The sequence below is a fragment of the Gopherus flavomarginatus genome, chromosome 1, assembly GCF_025201925.1.
Source record: "Gopherus flavomarginatus isolate rGopFla2 chromosome 1, rGopFla2.mat.asm, whole genome shotgun sequence".
Classification (NCBI taxonomy): domain Eukaryota; kingdom Metazoa; phylum Chordata; order Testudines; family Testudinidae; genus Gopherus; species Gopherus flavomarginatus.
The window spans coordinates 7260186-7284505 of NC_066617.1; the positions used below are offsets into that span (position 1 = coordinate 7260186).

Genomic DNA, 24320 nt, shown 5'->3' on the forward strand with positions numbered 1-24320 from the left:
TGGTCAGGACCTGTTTTGAGAGTCACTCAAAACACTACAACTTTGGTGTCCCAGTGTTCCCCAGCACCAGGAGTGACTCAAAGGGGATAATGCCACCTACCAACTCCATCTCCTGTTCAGCATATGGTTCACTTCTATTCAGCTACTGACTTGGCTTGACCCTATTCAGAGTATTAAAGAACAAAGCACATACACTGGCATTTACTCTGCTCACCTCTGCAAAAGCACCAGGATGCTTGGAAGAAGGTTCTCATTCTGGGCCCCAAACTTCGCTAATGCACTCACAGCAGCTGGACGGGAGAACAAAGGGGTAGGAAAGGTGTTCAGTCTGTAGCCAGACGTCTATTCCAAAACATGCACAAAGGATTTTTAAAGCAAGCACGTATGCGATTGTCCTGCAGCTCCCTGATTGTAGCTTCAATCTGTACCTCACCAATTGTAGACTCTCACACAAATGGAGAAACTGCCTTTTAATTCTATTTAAAAGATGTTTCTTCAATACTAAAAGGCACCTGGCCAAGAACCCTGGGGCCTGTCCTTCAGTAACAGAAGAGGGACAGGATGGGCAGCACCAGTACAATCTTCCTCTGCATCATACCCCACCACACCACTTTGCCTCAAAATAGTTCTGGAAGAATTATCTAGCGGTGAGGATAGTTCAGTCTCCATAGCACATTCCAATCCTTGGCTGTTCTGGCACTTGCTGTCATGGGTGCAAATACACACGTCCATTAGAAAGTACACTGAAGCAAGCTCATTTTCCATAGGTGGCAGTGACTTTCCTCGCTGTTGACCTGGGCCACCAGATTGGAATCAATGACTTCAAGATGAAAGGCTCTGTATCCCAATGCCTATCCCCTAATGCAGCCAGTCCAAGCTAATAAATAAAACAACTTTATTTGACTTCAACTCTGGCTTTGAGGGAGCTTTATATATGCAAAGGGAAGAATTTAGCTCTTTATTAAATTTCACTTTTGAAGATCCTTCTGCTAGAAAGATCTGTGGCTACTATGCTGAAGTTTCTGTACAACAGGTCTGTGTTGGGGTGTCCAACCCACACAAGGCTTAATGGGGTGATGGTCGCTAGCTGGGTCAATTAACTGCCCAGGCTGCACCTGGAGGAGGAACCGGGGAGCAGGGAATTAGACAGGAGCTGAAAGCAGAAAGGGGCTGTAGGGGAGTAGTCTGCAGTCACTCCCATGGTGAAGGGAGGTGTTTTGGGGGCTATACAGAGTAGCCTACAGTCACTCCCTGAGAGGAGGGAGTTTAGGTTGGCAAACCCAGGGAAGGGGGAGAGCCAGAAAGGTAGGAAAAGCTCAGGGGAAATGCAGCAAGGTATGGGTTAGGGCCGACCTTGGCTGCTGCTGAGAGAGTCCCTGAGCTGGAATTGCCGTAGAGCGCGGGCCCAGGTCCCCCTGCCAGCCACTGAGGAAGTGGCACTAAGAGGCAGCGAATGGGAAGACTGCCCAGGATTACTGGAGAAAGACTTTGGTATCCCGGAAGGGGAAAACACATGAAGCGACCTGGCTGGAGAGCTGAGTCATGAAGAGGCAGCAGCCGCCCATGGAGCGAGCGTGGGGCTGCAGACCCAGAGAGAGAGGCAGAAGATGGCATGCAAATGAAGATAGGGGCATCGACCAGGCAAGCTATTCCCCAGAGTGACCAAGAAGAGGCGCCATTCTAGCAATGAGTGGCGCACCCCATGACAAGGTCTTTATGGCTCCCATCGGATGCTGCGTATCTGGTCCCAGGCCTCAGTGCTAAAACAATCGCACTCAGAAGAACAGGATTCAATACAATACAATCTGTTTCACAACAGAAAGGTAAGCTCAATTTTAATTCCCCTTCCTAACATACTAACTCCTCTACTGGCTCAGAGTGAGGTGATTTAAGGGGTTGGAGTATATTCCACACTGATCTGATTGTGGAGAGGGGAAGGTCAACTGCCTTTAAAAACACAGTCTAAAGATTCTATGAGGGGGGAAGGAGTGCAACAGATTTCAGAGGAGAGTTCTTAGAAGAAAAATCACTTTTCCATAGAAACAAGAGACACATACTTCAAGTCTGGAATAGCTCGGCTTTTACGATGCCAAGTCTGACCTGTACAGACTCATGCATCAACTTAAAAGAGTGGCTAACATTTCTCCTCCTTACTCACTGTCACTACTTTACCTTTGGCATCGATGCTCACAAGGGAAGAGCCAGAAGCTAACAGCTATATATAGCAGATGATGATCATGCCCCTTAGAGCAGGAATATTTAGCATTCATGCTAACATGACATGAGATGAGTTAATGCAAACAGCCAAGAGCAATCCAAGAGCAGGCACACTGCGAGACAGTTATGGACTGTTCTTTTAGAGCACCCTCCCACCCCAGCACCTTGTTCCAGACTCCATGCGTGCACACATGAAGCCAACCAAGAATTTAATTGTGTAGCTTACCAGCTCTCACTGCTTCATTCTCTAGAACTACCCGGTTGAAGATGAAGCGGATGTACTTGGATGGGGATGGGGTCCTTGGCCCTTCTTTGCCCAACAGGTGGAGTATCTTTGTAGCTAGAACAGTGTGTTCACAATCTTCAATGAACTCACAGAGGTGAGCCAAGCCTGATTCCTTACTCTCAGGATTCTCCTCGATAATGCTGATTATACAGTCCACAATGGCTCGCTTGTACTCAAAGCCACCCTAGGAGGGAAAAGCAAAGGATGCTCACCCTGCAGGTGCTGCTCAGAAGGCAAACATAGCCCTTCATTGTACAAGAACAGGTGCTCATTTGCCCTCACACTATGAATACAGTTTCCCTCCATTAAGGAAACAAAAGTGTTCATATACACACAGAATCAGAGGAGGAGGAAGAGGAGGAGGAGATGGGCTGGGTGTCCTCATAGGTCCTTCCCAGATCCCTGAGGCCAATGCAGGGTTGTTCTTGATAATACATTTTATAAATGTTTATCCAGGCCAATTTTTGATGTACCAAGCGATTATGTCGGCTGATCTGAAATGTGGCAAAGTCACATATCAGATAGCTCAGGAATCGAAATAAGGTCTTGTTCAGAAATATCAATCAAGCCCCACAGATGCTGTATAACCACCAAAGGAAAACACTAAAAACATACGATTCCCCCTGTATCACCACAACTACATGCTAGTAACTACATAAGAAAGGCTTTAAACCTACATCATCCCTGAGCATGTTGGAGAGGAAGGTCATCATCACACTGTGTTTCCGTGGGTATTTCTGGCACAGGGCACTGATGGCCTGCACTACAACCACCTGCAAGACAGAAGAGGACACAGGACTTTAGTATCGTGCATTAAATTCTCTATGAGACTCAAGCTGTGATCTTGCCAGATATAAGCTCAGCATTCAGACAGAAAAAGCTAAGTGCTAGTGATTGAGAAGGTGGCACTCTTACTCCAGCTGGGTACTGAGCCAATGTGCTAGCATGATGCTGGGCACTGTGATGCTGGAGAAGCTGTTTTGAGCTGTATGTCATAGGCCTCCCCGTTTAGTAATGGGAGATCCTATAATGCTTCAGGCAAGCGCAGGAGTGATTTTCTAAGAGCCTGGCCCAATTCCAGTTTGGGTAATTGTGTTGTGTTATACACATTCCCTCTGCAGTTTCAAGTGCATTTAACATTCATCCCTTCCTGTCTTATAATGAACAATGATTACATAGATTTGTTGTTCATAGGTAGACAGTTGCCACATCTCAGCAACTACATTTCACTCGGGGTGTGTGTGGGTGAAGCAATTGCTGTATCACTATAGTGTGTGTCCTCCAGTGGCCCATGTGGACAAAATTAACCAATGATGTTAAGAGGGGCATCTCCTGCAGATCTCTGCCTCATTCTGGGGTCCAGAGGAACAGTATGTGATTATGCTATTAAAGGCTGATCGGAAGTACACAGGGGAAAGAGGTTAGAATGTGTTGGCAGCCTTCATTTTGGTATTTCTTGACTGCCAAATGACCAGCCTTGGTATGTTTTTTCTGGAATTTGATATAGTTTAGAGACCATGTGAACTATCAGACTGCAAAGTGTGCTGTGGTACACCTGGGTCAAATGTGCTGGATATACATAAGGATCATTATCAAAACCCTTCCTCCCACAAGACAGTTACAATGGACAGTTCCTTGCTACAGTGGTGCTTAGAGTGCATTGCAGTTCAGTCAACAGCAGACAGTGTGTTTCTTATCCCATAGGATCTTTGGGAAAAAGGAAGAGAAGCAGAAAGGTGGCCCTCTGCTGTTAACAGACTATATCTCAAGAAATGCCAGCTGGCTTCATGGTACAAGGCTAAATGACTGAAGGCTTCTCTGCAGCTGGAAAAGCTTCATAAAACAGAAGGAGGAAAATCTGCAGTAGTAAAGGTCAAAGGCCTCCCATGCCTCACCTTAAACTCATCTGATATTTCTGACACAAAGGAGGAGATCTGTTTCATGAGCCTGTCTACGCTGCTCTCGCTCCCTGTTTTCAGGAGTGTGGTGATGGCCAGAGTAGCGATGCTGCGGTTTGAGTCAGTAATAAGGTTTTCCAGGTCCAGGTTGCAAGCAGTTACTGCGGATGGGTGCTTCATGGCCACCTAGAAAGAAAGTAAATCGGGCAATAATATCCTAGAGCAAGGATCAGAACATTTGCTTTCTGTTCATTCATCAGGGCCTAGTGCTTACAGAACAAACTGGCCAAATACACATAGGCCATGGCTGTCAGCAGGGACCACACCAGAGACCCCTTTGAGCTTCAAACACACAGGCCTCAGGCTCTCACTTAAGCTGCAGAAATAACTCCTTTAACTGTAAATAGCAGGCAGTTATAATTAGCAGAGCCAGCAGTAGAAGGAGTCATGGTTACATGTCCTACACCAGCGTAGGACACTTGGAAGGGCTGGTTGGTGTTGTAAGCGCTGGCGTTGCTCTATTTATGTGTTCCTAGCCTTTGCAGTTCGCCAGCTTGAAATCAGATCAGATTACTGTTTTATTCACCCCACATTCTTCCAATTCAGAAACTATATACAGGCAGCCAAATCATGAGAGTTTGAGATTAATGCTTTGTACCCCAAACTTCAGAATCCCAACTTTCCTATGGTAGAAAGCACTGATTTACAGCCATAGCAGATCACAAGTTATACAACTATAAGGTGTCACGAGTCCCTTGGTCCACAATTGAGCATCATTAGCCTGACTACTATCGGATAGCTTTTCGTTGTAATGGAAGGCTGATCTGTCAGCATGGAGAGACTGCTCATACAGTAATCACATGAGTAACAGCCCTACTTCCTTAGGAATCACCTTTTCACATAGAAGTTTGGTTTCCTTCAATGCTTTGCTTTGCACACTGTTTTATACCTTAACACTTGTTTAAGAGCTCTCAGAAACTCACCTTGTTAAGGGTCCTTACAGCTGCATATCTCAAGACAGGTTTGGGAGAACTACAGAAGAGCTGCAACACTGAAAATAAAGCATTTAGAGAAGTGACTTATAATGCTGGAGTTTACAGAGTAGTGTGTTTCAATAGACACTGGCTTTCAATGCTGCAAATCCAGACACTAGCATGCCTGGGAGAAAGACCAACAACCCTTGTGACCAGGATACACTTCAAAAGCGCAGCAGAGAACTACCTCAGGTGACACACTACCTCAGGTGACACACAAGGGGCAACAGGTTCTGGATGATGCAGAACTACCACACTCCAGTACATTGAGAGTGAATCACACAAGCATTACACAATTCAAGTTAGTTTCATGCTGAGACATACACCTCGAAGAAGCAGGGGCAACTAGAGAGAGAAGGATGTCCAGTGGTCCGCACACATAGGCTGGCTCTACTGTTGGGGCATTTAAAGGTTCTAGTCAAATAAGTATTGCTATCTATCTCCTCATACTGTTACATTCACCATCCATGAACAGTTTCCTAGTATCCTAATCCAATTTAAATTTCAACTCCCAGCTTTCAGCTTATTTCAAAGACATGAGCTTTTCTACCACTTGGAGTTCATATCTACCAATCTACCCTCCCCAAAATCTTCCTCTCTCCCCTCCCCACACCTTGGCTTTCCTCAGTCAGGGAGAGGATAAAGTATTTGGTCCCCTTCTGGTGACCAGTCTCTTGAACCTTCTCTCCAAAGCCCAAGTCAAATTTCCCATCCAATTGTTTCTAATTTAGGAGAGAGAGTCAGGAAAAATTATAGTTGCAGATATGAGAGAGAAAATGTATTCTTATTAGTAGTTAATATTTTAATGTATAGTATAGCAGATGTTGCTCTTCAATTTCTTGGTTCTGTGTTCTGCCACCTTGCCTATCCTCAGTCCTACAGTATGACAAACCAAACATACCCTGATCTCCTTCATCTTTAAAAGATCTTACCCAACAAATACTGCAGCAATAAAGTATTTCCAGAACATCCCAGCAGCAGAGGGCACAAAGGGTTCATTCCTTGACTGACCTGACACAGCAGGGGCCAGCTCCCTTGGTGTACAGTTTGGAAGATGGATGATTGCAGAGGCAGCTTCGTAAATAACCATCTCATGTTTATTTCGCAGACAGCTCTCAATGAAGTCAAACAATGGACTCTCGTGTCTGCCAGTGAAATGGAGCACACACAATTTCAAACAGAGGCACTCTTTATTTTCTTAGTAACATGATGAAATATTTATAAACAAGTTCTGCTGTGACACTACATGGATCTCCTATCTGGGGACAGATATGCAATCAGATTTTTTTTTTTTTACACTAAAGTTATAAGTTACAGTATTGACTCTGCTAAAACATGGCTCAAATCATTCACATTACCATGTTTCCCCACTTGTAATACGAGACTAATTCTTGGCTACCCAATAGCACACTATACTATGGTTCTATTAGCTAGTACTCTAATCTCTAAATTTGTTCAAACACCCATTCAATCTTTAACAAGTCAGAAGGGATACATTTAGAAGAGAAACATCTTGATATTTATTGTAGGTCACATCCAGTAAGCAACCATTTTCACTGATAAAAGTCCTTCAATCCAGAGTTTAAAGTCTTAAACACTACAATCTTTATTCTACTAGGATGAGAAATCAGATGGAAAGAGACCTCTGATCAACAAGTCCATCTCTCTGCCAGTACAGATAGATTCTTAATGGATGTTTTTATTGCTATATAGTCTTGTTTTAAGTGTCCCAAATAGCAGAGGCTCCCCATTTCCCTCGGGAGACTCTGCCACAATGAAAAAGCACATGGTCAGGAAGATTTTTTTTGAAATTCAGTCTAATCTATCCCTTTACTCTCAGTTACACTCTGTTGTTACCCCAAGTTGTTTCTCTATTCTTAGTGTTTATACACCACCATATTTTTAGATGATTGATTCTACTCTTACCCCTCTTCAGATTCTTTCAGAAGCCGGCTGGCAATTCGGATCAGCATGCAGTATGCAAATTGAGATTTCAGTCCAGATTTGGTGAATTTATTCAGCATCTTGGAAACTGCAAGGCGATCATTCTTCCTGAGGTGGTAAAGCAGCCCCAATGCATGATACTACAAAATCAGAGGGAAAATATGATATACGTATAAGGACAGTTCCTAACAAAACTAAACACCTTAAATACATGTTCCCTTAGGAAGGATTTGATATTACCACATTTTCTGAGTGCCATAAGTAATCAGACCAGCTATTTCCTAAAAGTACCTTGCCATCTTTATATGAAAACAAGTTACTCCCAGATGATTAGAACTACAGTTCCAGCTGTTCCCGCATGGTCCTTAAGGGGAAAGATGTCAGAACCAGATATTAGAGAGGGAAAGATCTATAAAACCAACCTGTCCACAACCCTGACAGGGCTTGCCACTGGAACATCAAATGTACCCATTTACAAAACCAGGCTGCATAGAAATAGTACGTGCATTTCCAATGCACCTTCCATCTGAGGGATCCCAACTGCTTTACAAACATCAAATAACCCTGAAAATACCCTTGAGGCAGCTAAGTATTATTCCCATTTTATAGAGTGATTCCAAAGTGGGCTTGCTTTATTTTGCCTTTTAATTACTGCCCAAACTTTTTCTCCAGAGTAGATTAATTTATATTAGGGCAGCCAAGCGATTAAAAAAATGAATCATGATTAATCACACTGTTAAACAATAACAGAATATCATTTATTAAAATATATTTTTGGATGTTTTCTACATTTTCAAATATATTGATTTCAGTTACAACATAGAATACAAAGCGTACAGTGCTCACATTATATTTATCTTTTATTACAAGTATCTGCACTGTAAAAAACACAAAATAAATAATATTTTTCAATTCACCAAATACAAGTACTGTAGTGAAATCTCTTTATCATGAAAGTCGAACTTACAAATGTAGAATTATGTACAAAAAAAACTGCATTCAAAAATGAAGCAATGTAAAATTGTAGAACTTGCAAGTCCACTCAGTTCTACTTCTTGTTCAGCCAATTGCTCAGACAAACAAGTTTGTTTACAATGCAGGAGATAATGATGCCCGCTTCTTGTTTACAATGTCATCTGAAATTGAGAACAGGTGTTCTCATGGCACTGTTGTAGCCGACGTTGCAAGATATTTACATGCCAGATGCGCTAAAGATCCATATGTCCCTTTGTGCTTCAACCACCATTCCCAGGGACATGCGTCCATGCTGATGAGGGATTCTGCTCACTAATGATCGAAAGCAGTGTGGACTGACACATATTCATTTTCATTACCTGAATGAGATGTCACCAGCAGATGACTGATTTTCTTTTTTGGTGGTTTGGGTGCTATAGTTTCCGCATCAGAGTGTTAAGACTTCTGAAAGCATATTCAACACCTCATCCCTCTCAGATTTTAGAAGGCACTTCAGAGTCTTTAATCTTGGGTGCTGTAGCTATCTTTAGAAATCTCACATTGGTACCTTCTTTGTGTTTTGTGAAATCTGCAGTGAAAGTGTTCTTAAAATGAACAACATGTGCTGGGTCATCATCCGAGATTCTTATAATATGTAATATATGTCAGAACGTGGGAAAAACAGAGCAGGGGATATACAATTCTCTTCCAAGGAGTTCAGTCACAAATTTAATTATTGCATTGTTTTTTTAATTGAGTGTCATCAGCATGTCCTATGGAATGGTGGCCGATGCATTAAGGGGCATATGAATGTTTAGTATATCTGGCACGTAAAAATATCTTGCAATGCTGGCTACAAAAGTGCCATGCAAATGCCTGTTCTCACTTTCTGGTGGCACCGTAAATAAGAAGAGGGAAGCCTTATCTCCTGTAAATGTACACAAACTAGTCTGTCTTAGTGATTGGCTGAACAAGAAGAACTGAGTGGATTTGTAGGCTCTGAAGTTTTACATCGTTTTGTTGTTGAGAAAAGTTATGTAACAACAACAAAATCTACATTTGTAAGTTGCACTTCCAGGACAAAAAGACTGCACTACAGTACGTGTATGAGGTGAATTTAAAAATACTATTTCTTTTGTTTGTTATTTTACAGGGCAAATATTTGTAATAAAAATAATATACACTTTGATTTCAATTACAACACCAAATACAATATATATGAAAATGTAGAAAAACCATCCAAAATATTTAATAAATTTCAAATTGGTATTCTATTGTTTAACAGTGCAATTAAAACTGTGATTAATTGCGACTAATTTTTTTTGAGTTAATCACCTGAGTTAACTGCAATTAATCAACAACCCTAATTTATATCAAAGCTTAATAAATAGCTGAATCTGGAAAATCACAAATCCAGTTGTAAATTTCTGTGTTTGGGTAAGGAATTAAATACCAACTGTTGTCAGCTCAATTATGCCCTAAACCAGGGGTAGGCAACCTATGGCATGGGTGCTGAAGGCGGCACGTGAGCTGATTTTCAGTGGCACTCACACTGCCCGGGTCCTGGCCGCTAGTCCGGGGGACTCTGCATTTTAGTTTGATTTTAAATGAAACTTCTTAAATATTTTAAAAACCTTATTTACTTTACATACAACAATAGTTTAGTTATATATTATAGACTTATAGAAAGAGACCTTCTAAAAACATTAAGATATATTATTGGCATGCAACACCTTAAATTAGAGTAAATACGTGAAGACTCAGCACACCACTTCTGAAAGGTTGCTGACCCCTGCCCTAAACCTTCAATGATTATTTTTATATTTCCTAGGTCCCTGAGAGACTTATTTAAAAACTGTCCCTCTACAAACACAGACGTAGAGTCTTTCCAATAGTCCTAACAGTAATTTTTCTTGACCAAAAACAAGAGATATAGGGATTTTTTGGTTTGATCCATTGAAATTAATCCCTAAAGAGATTTCAGATTCAAAACAAAACTCCTTCTATCTGGACTGGTCACGAATTCAGCTAAATAAGATCCCAACCACCACAGAAAATTAGTGGGGAAAAGGTAGTGGGATATACCAAACTGCACATATAATTAAGAAGCTAACATTTTAAGTGTGGAGAAACCTCAGTTTTTTTTATACTCATTTTTCACCATTTCCTAAAAAAGAAAAGGATGCCTATTTTGCTGAAAGTCCATGTGTTTTTAAAAATTCTCCATTAGTTTGAATGGCAAGTTAGAGGCAATTTTCTAAGTGTAATCACATTGACTGGTGTCATGAATTTTACTAATTGCCGTAATTAAATGATAATTGCTTCAATAACTTAACTTTTTCTGCTACTTACAGTGATTAGTGACACTGAATGAACAAATGAATAAGGTCTTGAACCTGTGATGTGTTGCATGATGATGGATCCCTTCATCCACGCTCTCCCACATAAGTTAATAGACATCTGCCCACCACATCACATGGCAGGATCAGGGCCCAAGGGTAGCGCTTCCCATTATTTAAGCATTGTTCTATCAGCTAAGTTAAGCTCTGAAATATGGACTCCATGGACTTATTACAAAAATTACAGAAAACCACAAGCATGGTATAGCATGTTTATAGCACTCATGATACACCAACCTTATGCTCTGAAACATACCTGCACCATGATGTTGTCACTAGATGCAGCTTCCTGGGCTTCGTTGATCCACCGTTTGACCACATCATAACTTATCTTCATCATGTGCTAGAAGTAGAAACAAAGAACATTATAAACGAACAACACTGACTTTTACTAGCACCTTTTTAATAATAATAATAATTTACTGGGAAGTTTTAAGAAAAATTACTAGCATAACCCATGATTTATCTGTCTAGGACTCTGCCCCAAGCCATTGAGACAAAACAATAAGATCCCCTGCAATAACTAATTTGTATTTTGCATTCTGTTAAATGTTGACACCTGTACATAAAAGAATTGGTGGGGTTTTCTTAGCGTCGGAACAAGAGAGGAGAAAGCACCAAAATTGTCTACCACCCTACCCCTTTAGCCCCATAAAAAGCTTTAATACTGGCCACAAATGCAACTTTTTGTTCTAACTTTCAAGGCCCTGCATAGCTCTACTCCTGCCTACTTATTGGGCCTTGTGTATCATGCTCCTCCTCTCTCTCTTTGCTCTATGGAAGATGCCAGCCTTATTGCCCTACACGTCCTCCTCCCACTGCCTTCCTTACGTGCATCTCCCAATCCCAGGGACTGCTGCCCTGGGCTGAGGAAGTATAATGGGACCCAGCTGGGGCCATCACTTCCCCATAGCACACAAAACTGCAGTGAGATCCTCCAAACTCTGGGGCACTAGGACCCATGTGATGCCTCCCCTCCCACCCATGTGGGTTGCTTAGAGGAACCAGCCAGTCCCTCTAGCTGGCAGGGGCAGAACCAACCAAAGCAGGGACCTTTAGACCTCTGCATATTCAGAGAACTATACAGTTTTAATTGGCCTTTCTTTGCCCTGTGCTGATTGGCTGTTTGCACCAACCTTCTTCCTCCCTCACAGTGTCTTCACCTCAGTTTCACTCACCAGCTGCCCCTCTTAGCCTCTTCTTCCCTGCCCTGTCCCCCTCATACACCTTCCCTTCTGCTTTCTTTCCATTTACTTGATCCCTTCCTAAGTAAAATCACACACACAAAAATTGTGGAACTAACCTGACATTTGCAACCATCACATTGTTCACTGTGCTGGTGAGTTCTATCACTTTCCCTACATTGAGTCTGTCTATTTAGCCTGTATGCTCTTTGGGGCAGGGGACTGTCTCCCACTCTGTGCTGGTACAGTGCCTAACACAATGGGGCTTTACACTTGGGTAGCTCTTAGACACTACCATTTAAAGATGTTAAACACAAAATAGAGTACAGCGAGTCAGACCCTCACCCTCATTTTCCCCCTGCACCATGGAAGCACCTTCTCCCACCCAACACTGCTTAAGAGGAGGGAGGGAGAGAGATTACTATACAAATATAAAGCTAATTCCTTCCTGCTACACTCCCAATGTATCTTGTCCTCTCTATGTTCATCTTACACCGTTGAGTTATCAGGGCAGAGACCATCAGTGGTTGTACAGAGCCAAGCATGCTTGTTGGTACTTAAATAACAACAGAATCGATAAACATTTCTTATTTATACAGAGGCACAGGTGGGCGCAGCACTTGCAAACATGCAGGGAGACCAAGTCCTTGCCCAGAGGAGCTAATGCTCTAAATTAAATACAAACACAAAATGAGCTATTAAGATATGGAATAAAAGTAATTAGTGCTAAGGAAGAAGCCTGCTTGGGGCATGGGAAGTGAAAGGCAGAAATCCCAAAGTAGGAGAAGACAGGACTGGGCAAAGAGAAAGGGATTGGAGGAGGAACAATACCTAAGATGTAGGCAGGGCAGAGCTATGCACAGAACACTCAACACTTCCTCTGTCATAACTAAATAAACCAGATTAATGTAATGCTATTTCTGCACTTACTAAGGAAGACACTAGAGCCGAACTTGATACACTGGGGACTTTATCCACGATGGCCTGCTTCATGTACCTCTCAATGGCCTGCAACATTGTACCCTATGAAATGAAAGAAAAGCAACACTTGGTGTTCATTTCTGGAAGCAGGATGTGATCAATGCACTAACCAATGTAATTTCAAAGAGACACAAAAATATACACAGTATTTACATATATTTACAAATGCAACAAGGGAACAGAACATGCACCTTGAAGATGGCACCTTCAGACTGCTTTAATGACATTACAGTCAATCCTTGCAACACGCACCTCTGCGAGGTAGCCAAGCAGAGTGTGCTTGCTCCCTGGAAGTTAAGTTTACCAAAGCTACAGAGCAAGGCAGTGTTGGAGCTGGAATTATAATTAAAATTCTTGTCCCCTAATCCCATGTTCAGTCTGCTAGCCAAGATGCTTCTCTGTGGAGTTAGAGAGAAGTTTTGGCACATCTTCTGGAGTGGTAAAACTAGATCTAAACCTCATTCTTTAAAAACAGTTCCACCCAAAGAGGCTGCTCATTACTCCAACAGGGCATTCTGCAAAAGAGATGTTCCTCTTTTCCAAACCCACTCAAATTGATTCTCTCCTTCACTCATGCGATTGTTCTGTACTTACATCAGTGATTCTACAGAGAGCCCTAATGGCCGGGCCTCGGTATACATCTTCCTTCCCAGTCATGTCTTTGGTCAAACTAGAATAATTAAAACAGATTGTTAATATCATTGTTATTATATTACTAAATATTTATATTATGGTACCACATCCTTTCTAAAAAACATAGCTTGTTATTTTTATAAGCCATCATTCAAGTGATTATCTTGCAACTGCTAAGACCCACTACTGGCTAGACAGCACCCGTGAATCATTTACATTTGGCACTACAGAGCAGAAGTACACAAATCCATAATACAGAACCGAAACTAAAAAGATTCCATTACCATAAGCCAAGAACTTGATTTTTTTGGACAAAATTGGCTGTCCTACTGTATTCCTGTTTCCTCTAGCTCCATGGATTTTGACACTAAAAATGACATACTAAATGGCTAATTTGTTGGGTTTACTAGTTAAAAATATTACTTCTTTCCAACTGCCAAGCTACCAGTTCTATTTAGGATCTGAAAATCTGTCTGGAGTCTGGCTCTTACATTAGTTACATACAGTAACAAAGATTCTGTGGCCAGAACCTGATAGTTCTGTTGATGAAGTCAGTCAGACTATAACCCAGTTCAATCTCTCTGTAGGGTGAACAGAAGGTATAAGCTTGTTTTTAATCAGAAACATTACGCAGTTATGACAGGGAGAAGATATGCTTAGCAAGAAATAATCATTTTATGCTTTAGTCACTTTTCTGTTTACAACCACAGCTTAAAGAAGTTAATAGAGCTCACTTTGTAGATTTGATGATGCACCCGATTTCATAGAACATGTTTAGTTTCCCTGGCTGTCCACTTTATACAGATCAGGGAGCCAACCTTGTGAAAAATGCAGCAGCTGAAGTAACAATACAGTAACATTTAATTATTTGCTTTAGAAACCTGTAGTTGGATTTTTCTAATACCTGCTGGTGACAATGATGACATCCTCAGAAATGTTGGCCATCTCTTTGATAGTAAGGTAGCACATTCTCCTCAAGGTTTGCTGTGGGAGTTTATCACAAAAAGCATTAAAGACTTGCCTACTTAGAAACAATATTTAACTCTAGTTACTATAGACAAATACTCCTCCCTCCACCCTTCAATTATACGATCTTAAAAATAACACTAACCACTGTAGCAACTTTCATAGAAAGCTGCTTATACAGAGACTAGAAACTTGGAAGCTACATACTTCTGCTAACAGGATTCCCACCATGTTACATGTTATTGCCCAAATCCATAGATTAACTTGGCTAGTACAATATGCCTGTCCACACTGGTGAGGCAAACTAGGCTAGAATACAGTTAGTTTAGTCTATATACTTCTGATACCAGCATACAATTTTTGTGAAACTTCCTAAAGTGATTATTCATTTTTCAAGGTTAAATGTTTTGGGGTATTTTAAATCTACAGTAGCTAGAGTTTTAACAGAACAAGTTTTGACCCTTCATTACAATTAAGTTAAATCAAAGCGATATTACTTTAAATGAGACCCTGTGCAGATCATAAGAGAACAGCAAGAGATTTCACTGGTTAGCCATGACAGAAATCACATTTTAAGACTGTTCAGTACCGAGATAGTCACTTATATTGTGTATTATAATTAATTAGAAACTTTTCAACAAGACTCCCCATTTCCAATTTCAAATGGAAGAAACATGCATAAAATAACAATATTTACACCCTAAATATAACTATTTGAAGGCAAATGATGAAGCCTAATAGGCTCACAGTACAAGAGAAATTGGTATTGCAGAATCCGGATTTAAGAAAGGTCACAAAAATCTGACATTTGTGATATTTTGCATCTGGGCAGAAGCACTCTGAAGCACCCGACACTGGCCATCAGAAGACAGGATACTGGGCTAGATGGACCATTGGTCTGACCCAGTTTGGCCATTCTTATGTTCTTACGAGGCTGCTTATAAAATTTTCCCTATGAATAATACACTAATATAACAGTAAGTTAGGATTCTAGCAGAGATGAAAGAGACCATCAAACTCTGTCCACTCCCCGAGAAGATACAATTTTCCCATGTTTCCTCAGAGAAAATTTGGTTACTAACCTTACATAACTGTTGTTCTTCGACATGTGTTGCTCATGTCCATTCCAATGTAGGTGTGTGCATGCCCTGAGCAACACTGCTGGAAAGTTTTTCCCTCAGTGGTATCTGTTGTGTTGGCTCTGTTGCCCGCTTCAGACATGCTCCCAAGCACCAGTATAAAGGGCCCTGCCAACCCGTCATCTCCTCAGTTCCTTCTTGCCAACTAACTCCGACAGAGAGGTAGGAGGGTGGGTTTTGGAATGAACATGAGCAATATATCTCAAAGAACAAGAGTTATGGAAGGTTAGTAATCGTTTTTTCTTCGAGTGCTTGCTCATGTCCATTCCAACGTTGCTGACTGCCAAGCACGTGTAGGAGATGGGTTCGGAGTTCACTGACAAGCAGATTGTAGCACTGCTCTGTCAAATCCAGCGTCATCTCTGGCCTGCTGAGTGATGGCATAGTGAGATGCAGAAGTGTGGACTGAATACAACATTGTTGCTCTACAGATGTCCTGGATAGGAACGTGTGCCACGAATGCACATTGTGACTGCCCAAGCCTTGGAGCACACTGCCGAGGCCGCTGCACCCAGGGATGCCTGTAGGGACGCCTTTGCCACAGCCATGCCTTCCTCTATGAGAGCCGTGAATTCTTGTCTCGCTTCCTGAGGCAGCAACTCCTTAAACTTTTTCTCAGAGTCCCAGGCATTGAAATGGTACCAGCTCAGGAGTGCCTGCTGGTTGGTAATCCTGAGCTAGAGACCCCCTGTGGAATAGACTTTGCTCCCAAAAAGGTCTAACTTTTTGGCATCCTTGGCCTTCAGCACTGGTTCCTGTTGGCTCTGCCTTTCCTGCTCGTTGGCAGCCGACACCACCAACGAACCCAGTGGTGGGTGCGTGTTCAGGAACTCAAACTCTTTTGCCAAGAAAAAATATTTCTTCTCAGTCCTTTTTGCCACCGGCTGCAGGGACGCTGGAATCTGCCACAGAACCCTGATGGGGTCCATGGCTAATTCGCTCAAGGGCAGTGCAATTCTTGCGGGGCCTGTTGCCGCTAGTATGTGCACAAGAGAGTAGGAGGATTCCCTAATTTGCTCCACCAGGATCCCCAGGTTTTGAGCTACCCTCCTTAGAAGCTCTTGATGTGCCTTATAATCCTCCTGCAGGGGCACAACATCAGCTCCCGTGACTGACTCATCTGGGGAAGGGAAGGATGCTTGGACCGGCTCTGCTCTTTGCCCTCGGCACCATCCAGATCCTGTGGTGCCATTTCATGATACATGTCACTGGCCTTAGTACTGGAGCCTGGATCATGTTCTGGTGGTGGAGGTTGTCCAGGCTCCAAAGCCACCGAACATGACCTCCTGGAATGGGACCCCGGTTGCACTGGGAATGCTAAGGGGTTCCAGAAATGCCACTGCACGGGGAACTGCTACTTCCCTGGTGGCCACGCCACTGGTGGGACCCCTTGACTCGGGTCTACAGCCGGATAGTATCTAGACTGGCAGTGCCAGCTTCTCCGCAAGATGTAAGACTCCACCTCCGAGTCCATCTCTAAGGATCCCTCCAGAGACCAGGCTGTAGCAGTGCTGACCAGTGCCAGTGAACGGTGCCGGGAGGAAGGGGACAGGGACTGAGCCTTCATGGCTGTTTCCCCTTCTAAACAATCTGTGGCCTCGAGCCTGCAGAGGTATGCCTTGTCAGTGCTGCCCTGAACAGTTCCCGTATGGCCGGGACAACTGTACCAGTAGCACCAGTACAGTCCTCACTGTCATGAAGGCCTGCAGTGTCAATAGCACCAATAGGGACATGAGGCTCCAATGCCTCTCTCGCAATGGCGAGTCTATCAGTGCCGGACTCAACAGCTCCCATTCCAAGACTGGAATCAATGGCGTGGCATAGGATGCCAGTGCCACAGGGTGGGCCGACCCAGGTCGTACCCTGACAGCATCCCTCTGTGGCGCCGATCTCAGTGTCTGAGATCAGCCTGACACTTAGGCACCGGCGATGATGAACAGTGCCTAGTGACTCTTGCTGGCGCATCTTTCTTGGGCCCCGGAGACGCTTGACAGTGCTGGGGTTCCTTAGATGCAGTCGGAGTGTCTCTCCTCAGAACCAGAGATGGGGAATGGCGCCAGGTGTCTTAAAGTCAGGCCAGGATGCTCCTTACCTAGGCTGAGGTACTTGGTGCCGAGTCCGAATGTCCTGGCTCCGATGGACATCAGAGCACTGTCTCCAGGAGGACAGAGTGAAGTCTAGCATCCCTATCCTTCTTGGTGCAAGGCTTAAATTCCTTACAAATCTTGCACTGCTCCTGCACATGAGCTGCCCCCAACCACTTAGCGTAGTTAACTAACTAATAACTGAAATTTACTGCTAAACTACAATAACCTATATACACCAGGAGTAGAGAGATTCCACGGAGGAGTACTTGCAGAAGTAAGAATGAAACACAGTTGCAGCAACCGTCATGGGCTGAAAGAAGAAACTGAGGGGGTGGTAGGTCAGCAGGGCTCTTTATACCGGCGCTATGAGAGTGTAACTCCAGGGGGCACCAGAGCTGAATGACAGGTACTACTGAGGGAAAACTTTCCTGCGGCAGTGCTCGAGGTGAGCACGCACCAACACTGGAATGGTCATGAGCAAACACTCCAAGAAGAACATATCAGATATTAAATGGTACGACATACATCTTAGCCAAAAACATAACCCAATGCTTTGAAAACATTCTAATCTCTTTGCTTTTAGCAGGTTTACCCATGAGTCAAACTCCTTTCTCAGGAATGCTGGAGCTCTAGTCTGTAAACAACACTGTCTTAATTTTCAGAGGGGTAGCCGTGTTAGTCTGGATCTGTAAAAGCAGCAAAGAGTCCCGTGGCACCTTATAGACTAACAGACGTATTGGAGCATGAGCTTTCGTAGGTGAATACCCACTTCGTTGGATGCACGTAGTGGAAATTTCCAGGGGCAAGTATATATACGCAAGCAAGAAGCGGGTTAGAGATAACGAGGTTAGTTCAATCAGGGAGGATGAGGCCCTCTTCTAGCAGTTGAGGTGTGAAAACCAAGGGAGGAGAAACTGCTTTTGCAGTTGGCAAGCGATTCACAGGCTTTGTTTAATCCTGAACTGATGATGTCAAATTTGCAGATGAACTGAAGCTCAGCAGTTTCTTAATTTTGAGAGGCAAGAAACTAAGGCTCATATTGTGCTTTCAAACTGAGCACATTCCTCTATCTAATGTACTTATATCAGAGCAATGGGACTATTTATGAACACCTCACAATTTCTGCTACTATCAGAGGGTTCACAAAGATCCCACTGAGGGTACAATGCAGACCAAAAGCACGTGAAACATTTTTCCTTAAATACAGAGACTTACATCATTAGACTGAAATAATCTGGTCATTGCAAAGAATGCTTCTGTGGCTTCAGTAGTTCCAAAATGTTCACCCTAAGGAGAACATGCAAGCAGCAGAAGTTAGAAACCAGTCAAAACTTAACTGTCCAGTAGCTTTCTCTTTTAGCTCTCTCTCGTCTATAATGCCCACTTCGATCCTTGGACTCCATCCTCTGTCTCTAAACATTTTTCTCTTTTTTAAATCTTTTCCCCATTTTAGAAACACTCCCTTCTTCACCTTGTGTTTCTTATAGAGCACAAGACAATCTAATTATACTTTTTAAGTAGCTTGTTTTAACAGGATAATCATCCATGATACACCTCTACCTCGATATAACGCTGTCCTTGGGAGCCAAAAAATCTTACAGCATTATAGGTGAAACCGTGTTATATTGAACTTGCTTTGATCCACCGGAGTGCACAGCCCCCTCCCCCGCATCACTCCTTTTCCATGTTATATCCAAATTCATATTATATCGGGTGGTGTTATATCGAGGTAGCAGTGTACCAGCAAAGTAACAGGAACAGAGTTTGTTAATTAACCTGTGCTCCCTCTGCTGTCTTTACAGCGGCAGGCATTATGGTTTTTGTTTTAAGATATTATCAACTGAGAAGAGGATTCTCCTAGGATTTTCCAATATAAAACCTGTGCTGATTCAGATGCAGCAGAACATGTTGGACCTTGTAATTCCTGCTGGTCACACGTGAGTATTAAATAGTGCCCCCTGCAGTCCATATTTCATGTACTCACAGACATTTAGGTATCTAAGCTAAACATAATTCCTCAACATGGATTCTTGTTCACTACATAGGCAAAGAAAGAACATGTGACAATCATTAACCAACCATTTTATTGTTCATACTCTTGTTTAAACATGGCTATTTCTACAATATGAGAAGGCTGGTTCTGGCTAACACGGCATCACTGTAAACAGGCATAAATGGGATGCAGCTCCCAGAAGTCTATCATAAAAAGTCATCAAAGCTTCAGTAAGCTACGTCTCATCTCCCCCAAGGAAAGCTGAAAATCAAAACCAAGATCATAACATTATATAATAGGGTTCAATGTCTGTTACCCTTAATAAGCTGCCCTCTAGACTGACAGCATAAAGTACAAGTTGTTTTGCTACCCTTAAAGTACAGTAATTCTTTCATGCTAAACTTTTTTTTAAATCAGAAAAGACTAATCCTAGTTGTGTGTTTGGGTTAGGAAGATCCACTTACCTGGTTCAGTAAGTAAAGGATCTTGGTAAGTATATGCAGACATCTTCGTGGATTTATGGGAGTCTCATTAAAGATGCGAGCCTGCAGACACAGCAAAAAATATTGCATTATTGCATAATTCATTGGTAACAATTTACCAACTCACCCCATGGGATCAGGATAACTCATTTCACCCAAGCAGTCTTATTGTATACTATATCTTAACATGGATGCCAATTAATAAAAGCACTTAGCTGAAAAATGGACTCTGTGTTAGACAGATGGTTGTGAAGGGATTTGAACCAAGGACTGGATCTCAGGTTCCTGGGTTCTAATCATATAGCCAATCAGTGGCAAAGATTGGGAATTTCTATTAATATTGGATGTCTTTGGGTTTTCTATATGTCAGTTTAGTTTAGATTTTAAAAGTTTCCTTTCCAGCATCTGCAACCAAACACTGAAGCACTGTACTAGTGCAAGGGAACCTGAAGGTGAAATTAATTAGTCTACTTTCACATTTATAGCTCTTTATATCCAAAAAGAGCCCCAAACTCTTCACTGACCATATACATATAACTGCACTAACATACAGCTAGCCACCTCTAGGGTGCCCAGATGTAGCCAGGCGAACTACTACTGAAAAGCATGCTGCATGGCATGACAATAGAGACACAGAAAAACAGCCTCTTCCGTAAGGGTCACTGGATCTTTAATGTCCATGCAAATTAAACAGGTCCTCTGTCTTCCTGGGTCTGATCTGAAAGATCCCCACACAGTAAACTGCATGTGCACTCAGTTTATTTTATCTACTCTGGAAGGATTAATTGACCATGCATCAGTCCAAATACTTCAAACTTGTTACTTAGGTCACTAGAGCATCCAGCCCAAAGCTATAGCAATTTCATAATACACTTTCTGTTCATACCTCTTGAAGGACAGCACTCTTCTCCAAATGCTGGAAGGGATTGGAGCCACTACCTAAATAATAAAACAAATCATTGATGGTTACCCACATGCTAGAAGCCATGGAACTGAACACACAGAATGCCAGCTCTTAAACTTGCACAAGCTCTCTCACTATGAACTGTGCAGAACGACGTGTCAAGTGGCTCTTAATGCTGCTAAGCGGCGTTGCAATCTGAGAATCTGCTGTTCCCCAGGAGCAGCATCTAGGCTAGTTTCAAGCGCTGCCTGTTTAGGATGTGGGAAAAAAAAAGCCAAACCCAACTTTTTCAACACCGTATCTCCAGCCAGCCAGTTGGTGAAGTTATCACAGCATCACCATCAAGTGAGGCTGCTAGCTCCCTTTCTTCTCACCCTCAACTGCTTTATGTGCCTTAGATGCAACAAAGAGGAAACACCTTAGGGTAAGGCTGGTTCTTGCCACTTGAAACACTCACGTATTGGTTGATACATTGCCCCTCACTCACACAAACCTATAACCTGCCAAAATAGCACTGCCACTACACACACTATAATCCAGGAGTGGCCAAACTTACTGACCCTCCGAGCTACATACAAGAATCTTCAGGAGTTCGAGAGCCACAAGACATGCACAATCTGCCCTGCAGGGTGGCTCTTGCTGGGGCATGTGACCAAAGCCCCAAGACCCTATTCCGTGCAAGGCAGAAGCCTCTAGCCTCACCATCCCACCGCAGGGCAGAAGCCCCAAGATCTCTTCCCCCAGGTCTAGTAGCTGGAGAATAGGGGGAAGGTGTGAGGGACTCCGCAAGCCATACTTTAACTGTAAAAGAGCTCATGAGCCTCCGTTTGGTCACAGCTCAAATAATCACTAACACTGGGCAGCTTTAGCAAAACATTAATATAGGGCATGATAAAAAAAACCTGGCCTTAGAAAATCAGAAGTTACATTTCATAACATATGCCTAGTCCTTGAAAAGTTACGATACCTACTGACCAGAAGACTAAACCTACCAGCTGCAGGTACGTGTGAAAAATTGGAAGAGGAACTCCAGCAGCAAGGTCCAAGAACAACGATCTGATTGAAAAACCCAGCCCCAGTGTCACCTCTAGCTGTAGGAAGGGTAAAGTGCTTGCATTTCTACCATGGGTGCTTGTCCCTGAATACTGCTTATAGGCTCCATCTTTTGTATCAGCTTCTGGATAGCACATACCTGGCAAATTTGAAACCCCAGCCCCCTCCACCTGTTAAAAAGTAGTAGTTTTCTGGTGCCTTCTCCTCTACCCCTGAGACTTCTGGTTGCTACAGAAAGGGGACAGGTTTCCATCCATCCACCACCACAACCACCCTTAACCTCTGCTTTTTAGATTATCTTCTCTAGCTAATAATCCCAGTTCCTGCATCCACAGGAGGGGCAGTCAATAGGAAGACTGTGGGCCAAATCCAGACTGTCAGATGGTTTTGAATGGACTCTAAAATCTTTTGACAACTTATTACTGTAATTATTGTTATTTTTGTATTATTTTCTCTGGAATCTGGACTTTGACCAAGAAATTTGAACCTTGAAGAAAAAAAAAATTGCTACCCCTGCTCTACTGCTACTAAGGGTATGTCTACACTGCAATTAGACACCCATGGTTGGCCTGTGTCTGCTGACTCAGGCTTGCAGGACTTGGGCTAAGAGGCTGTTTAATTGCAGGGTAGTCATCGGGTATGTCTACATTGTAATCAAAAACCTGCAGCTGGCCCATGCCAGCTGACTCGGGCTTGTAGGGCTCAGGTTGCAGGGTTGTTTCATTGCACTGTAGACTTCTGGGCTCAGCCTATGAGGGTCCCAGAGCTCCCGCTGCAACCTGAGCCTGGAAGTCTACATTGCAATGAAACAGCCCTGCAGCCTCAGTAAGCCCAAGCCCAAGCCAGCTGGCCTGGGTGCGGATTTTTAAGTGCAGTATAGATATACCCATTGTGACTTAGGCTGCAGCCTAAGCTCTGGGACCCTCCAACCTCCCAAGGTCCTAGAGCCTGGGCTCCAGCTCAAGCCCAAATGGCTACACAGCAATTAAACAGCCCTTTAGCCTGAGCCCAAGTCAGCTGGCAAGGGCCAGCTGCAGATGTTTAACTGCAGTGTAGTCATCCTACTTGACACCAAGGGTAGCAGGCAACTGATAAGACTCTTGACAGTTTCATTGCCGCATAAAGGGTTATGAAGAGCAGAAGTAAAATTGTGCAGTCTTCTTAATTCTACTCTTCTGTTTGTGGCAACGCTCAGAGGAATAACAGTGGCAATGATGCTGTCTCTGCAGACTTAGGAGATGACAGTTCCCTGTTGGAAGATTATCTTAAAAACTAGGTCTAGAAGAATTTGCTAAACTAACATTTAAATTTTGAAAAAAACCCTGGCATAGCTCCCTTTAGCCACTCATGAAAGCTTCCCACTCATGAATAGATTTATTTTCCAAAACCTAGCATAACTGTCTACATGTCTACTAGATCACAAAGAATTTTACACTACCAACTGAATGATCTGTGTAGCATATGCAAGGGGAGGGATAGCTCAGTGGTTCGAGCATTGGCCTGCTAAATCCAGGGTTGCGTGTTCAATCCTTGAGGGGACCACTTAGGGAATCTTGGGCAAAAACTGGTCCTGCTAGTGAAGGCAGGGGGCTGGACTTGATGACCTTTCAAGGTCCCTTCCAGTTCTAGGAGACTGGTATATCGCCTATTATTATTACCATGGTAATGAGCATGGAATAGACAGGGTACTTTAATTACTACAGTGAGTGTGGTATAGATGGACACAGTGATTTGGGCCCCAAACTCAATTCCCTCACTGCCGAGGGGCTGCCAACAAGATTGACTGCACATGCCACTTTTGCTATGTTTTATTTTTATGATGTTGACTCCTGCCCAGTAGAGAGACAAGGTAGACAAGAATATCATTTATTGGACCCACTTCTGTTGGTGACATAGAAAAGCTTTTGAGCCACACAGAGCTCTTCTTTGGGTCTGGGAAAGATACTCCCAGTTTCACAGCTAAATACAAGATGGAACAGATGTGACACTGTGAATACCTTTCCCAGACCTAAAGAAGAGCTCTGTGTGGCTCAAAAGCTTGTCTCTCTTACCAACAGAAGTGAGCCCGATAAAAGACATTGCCTCAACCACCTTGTCTCTCTAATATCGTGGGACCGACACAGCTACAATAAGAACAGATATAACTTAGATAAATGTTACTAGTAT

General features: G+C 42.9%; 1 protein-coding gene across 1 annotated transcript in view; it reads right to left on the reverse strand.

The window, feature by feature from the left end:
• The window catches only part of COPG2 (COPI coat complex subunit gamma 2), a 37022-nt gene that overhangs the window by 10527 nt on the left and 2175 nt on the right, over positions 1-24320 (reverse strand). Inside the window, exons 2-15 of the mRNA XM_050936835.1 lie at positions 21084-21136; positions 20180-20260; positions 18938-19009; positions 14435-14514; positions 13492-13567; positions 12847-12939; positions 10989-11075; positions 7362-7519; positions 6447-6580; positions 5385-5452; positions 4399-4587; positions 3181-3276; positions 2444-2687; positions 215-290 (exon numbers count right to left, since the gene is read on the reverse strand). Coding sequence (XP_050792792.1) covers positions 215-290; positions 2444-2687; positions 3181-3276; positions 4399-4587; positions 5385-5452; positions 6447-6580; positions 7362-7519; positions 10989-11075; positions 12847-12939; positions 13492-13567; positions 14435-14514; positions 18938-19009; positions 20180-20260; positions 21084-21136 — 1507 coding nt within the window. The remainder of the gene's footprint in view (positions 1-214; positions 291-2443; positions 2688-3180; positions 3277-4398; positions 4588-5384; positions 5453-6446; positions 6581-7361; positions 7520-10988; positions 11076-12846; positions 12940-13491; positions 13568-14434; positions 14515-18937; positions 19010-20179; positions 20261-21083; positions 21137-24320) is intronic.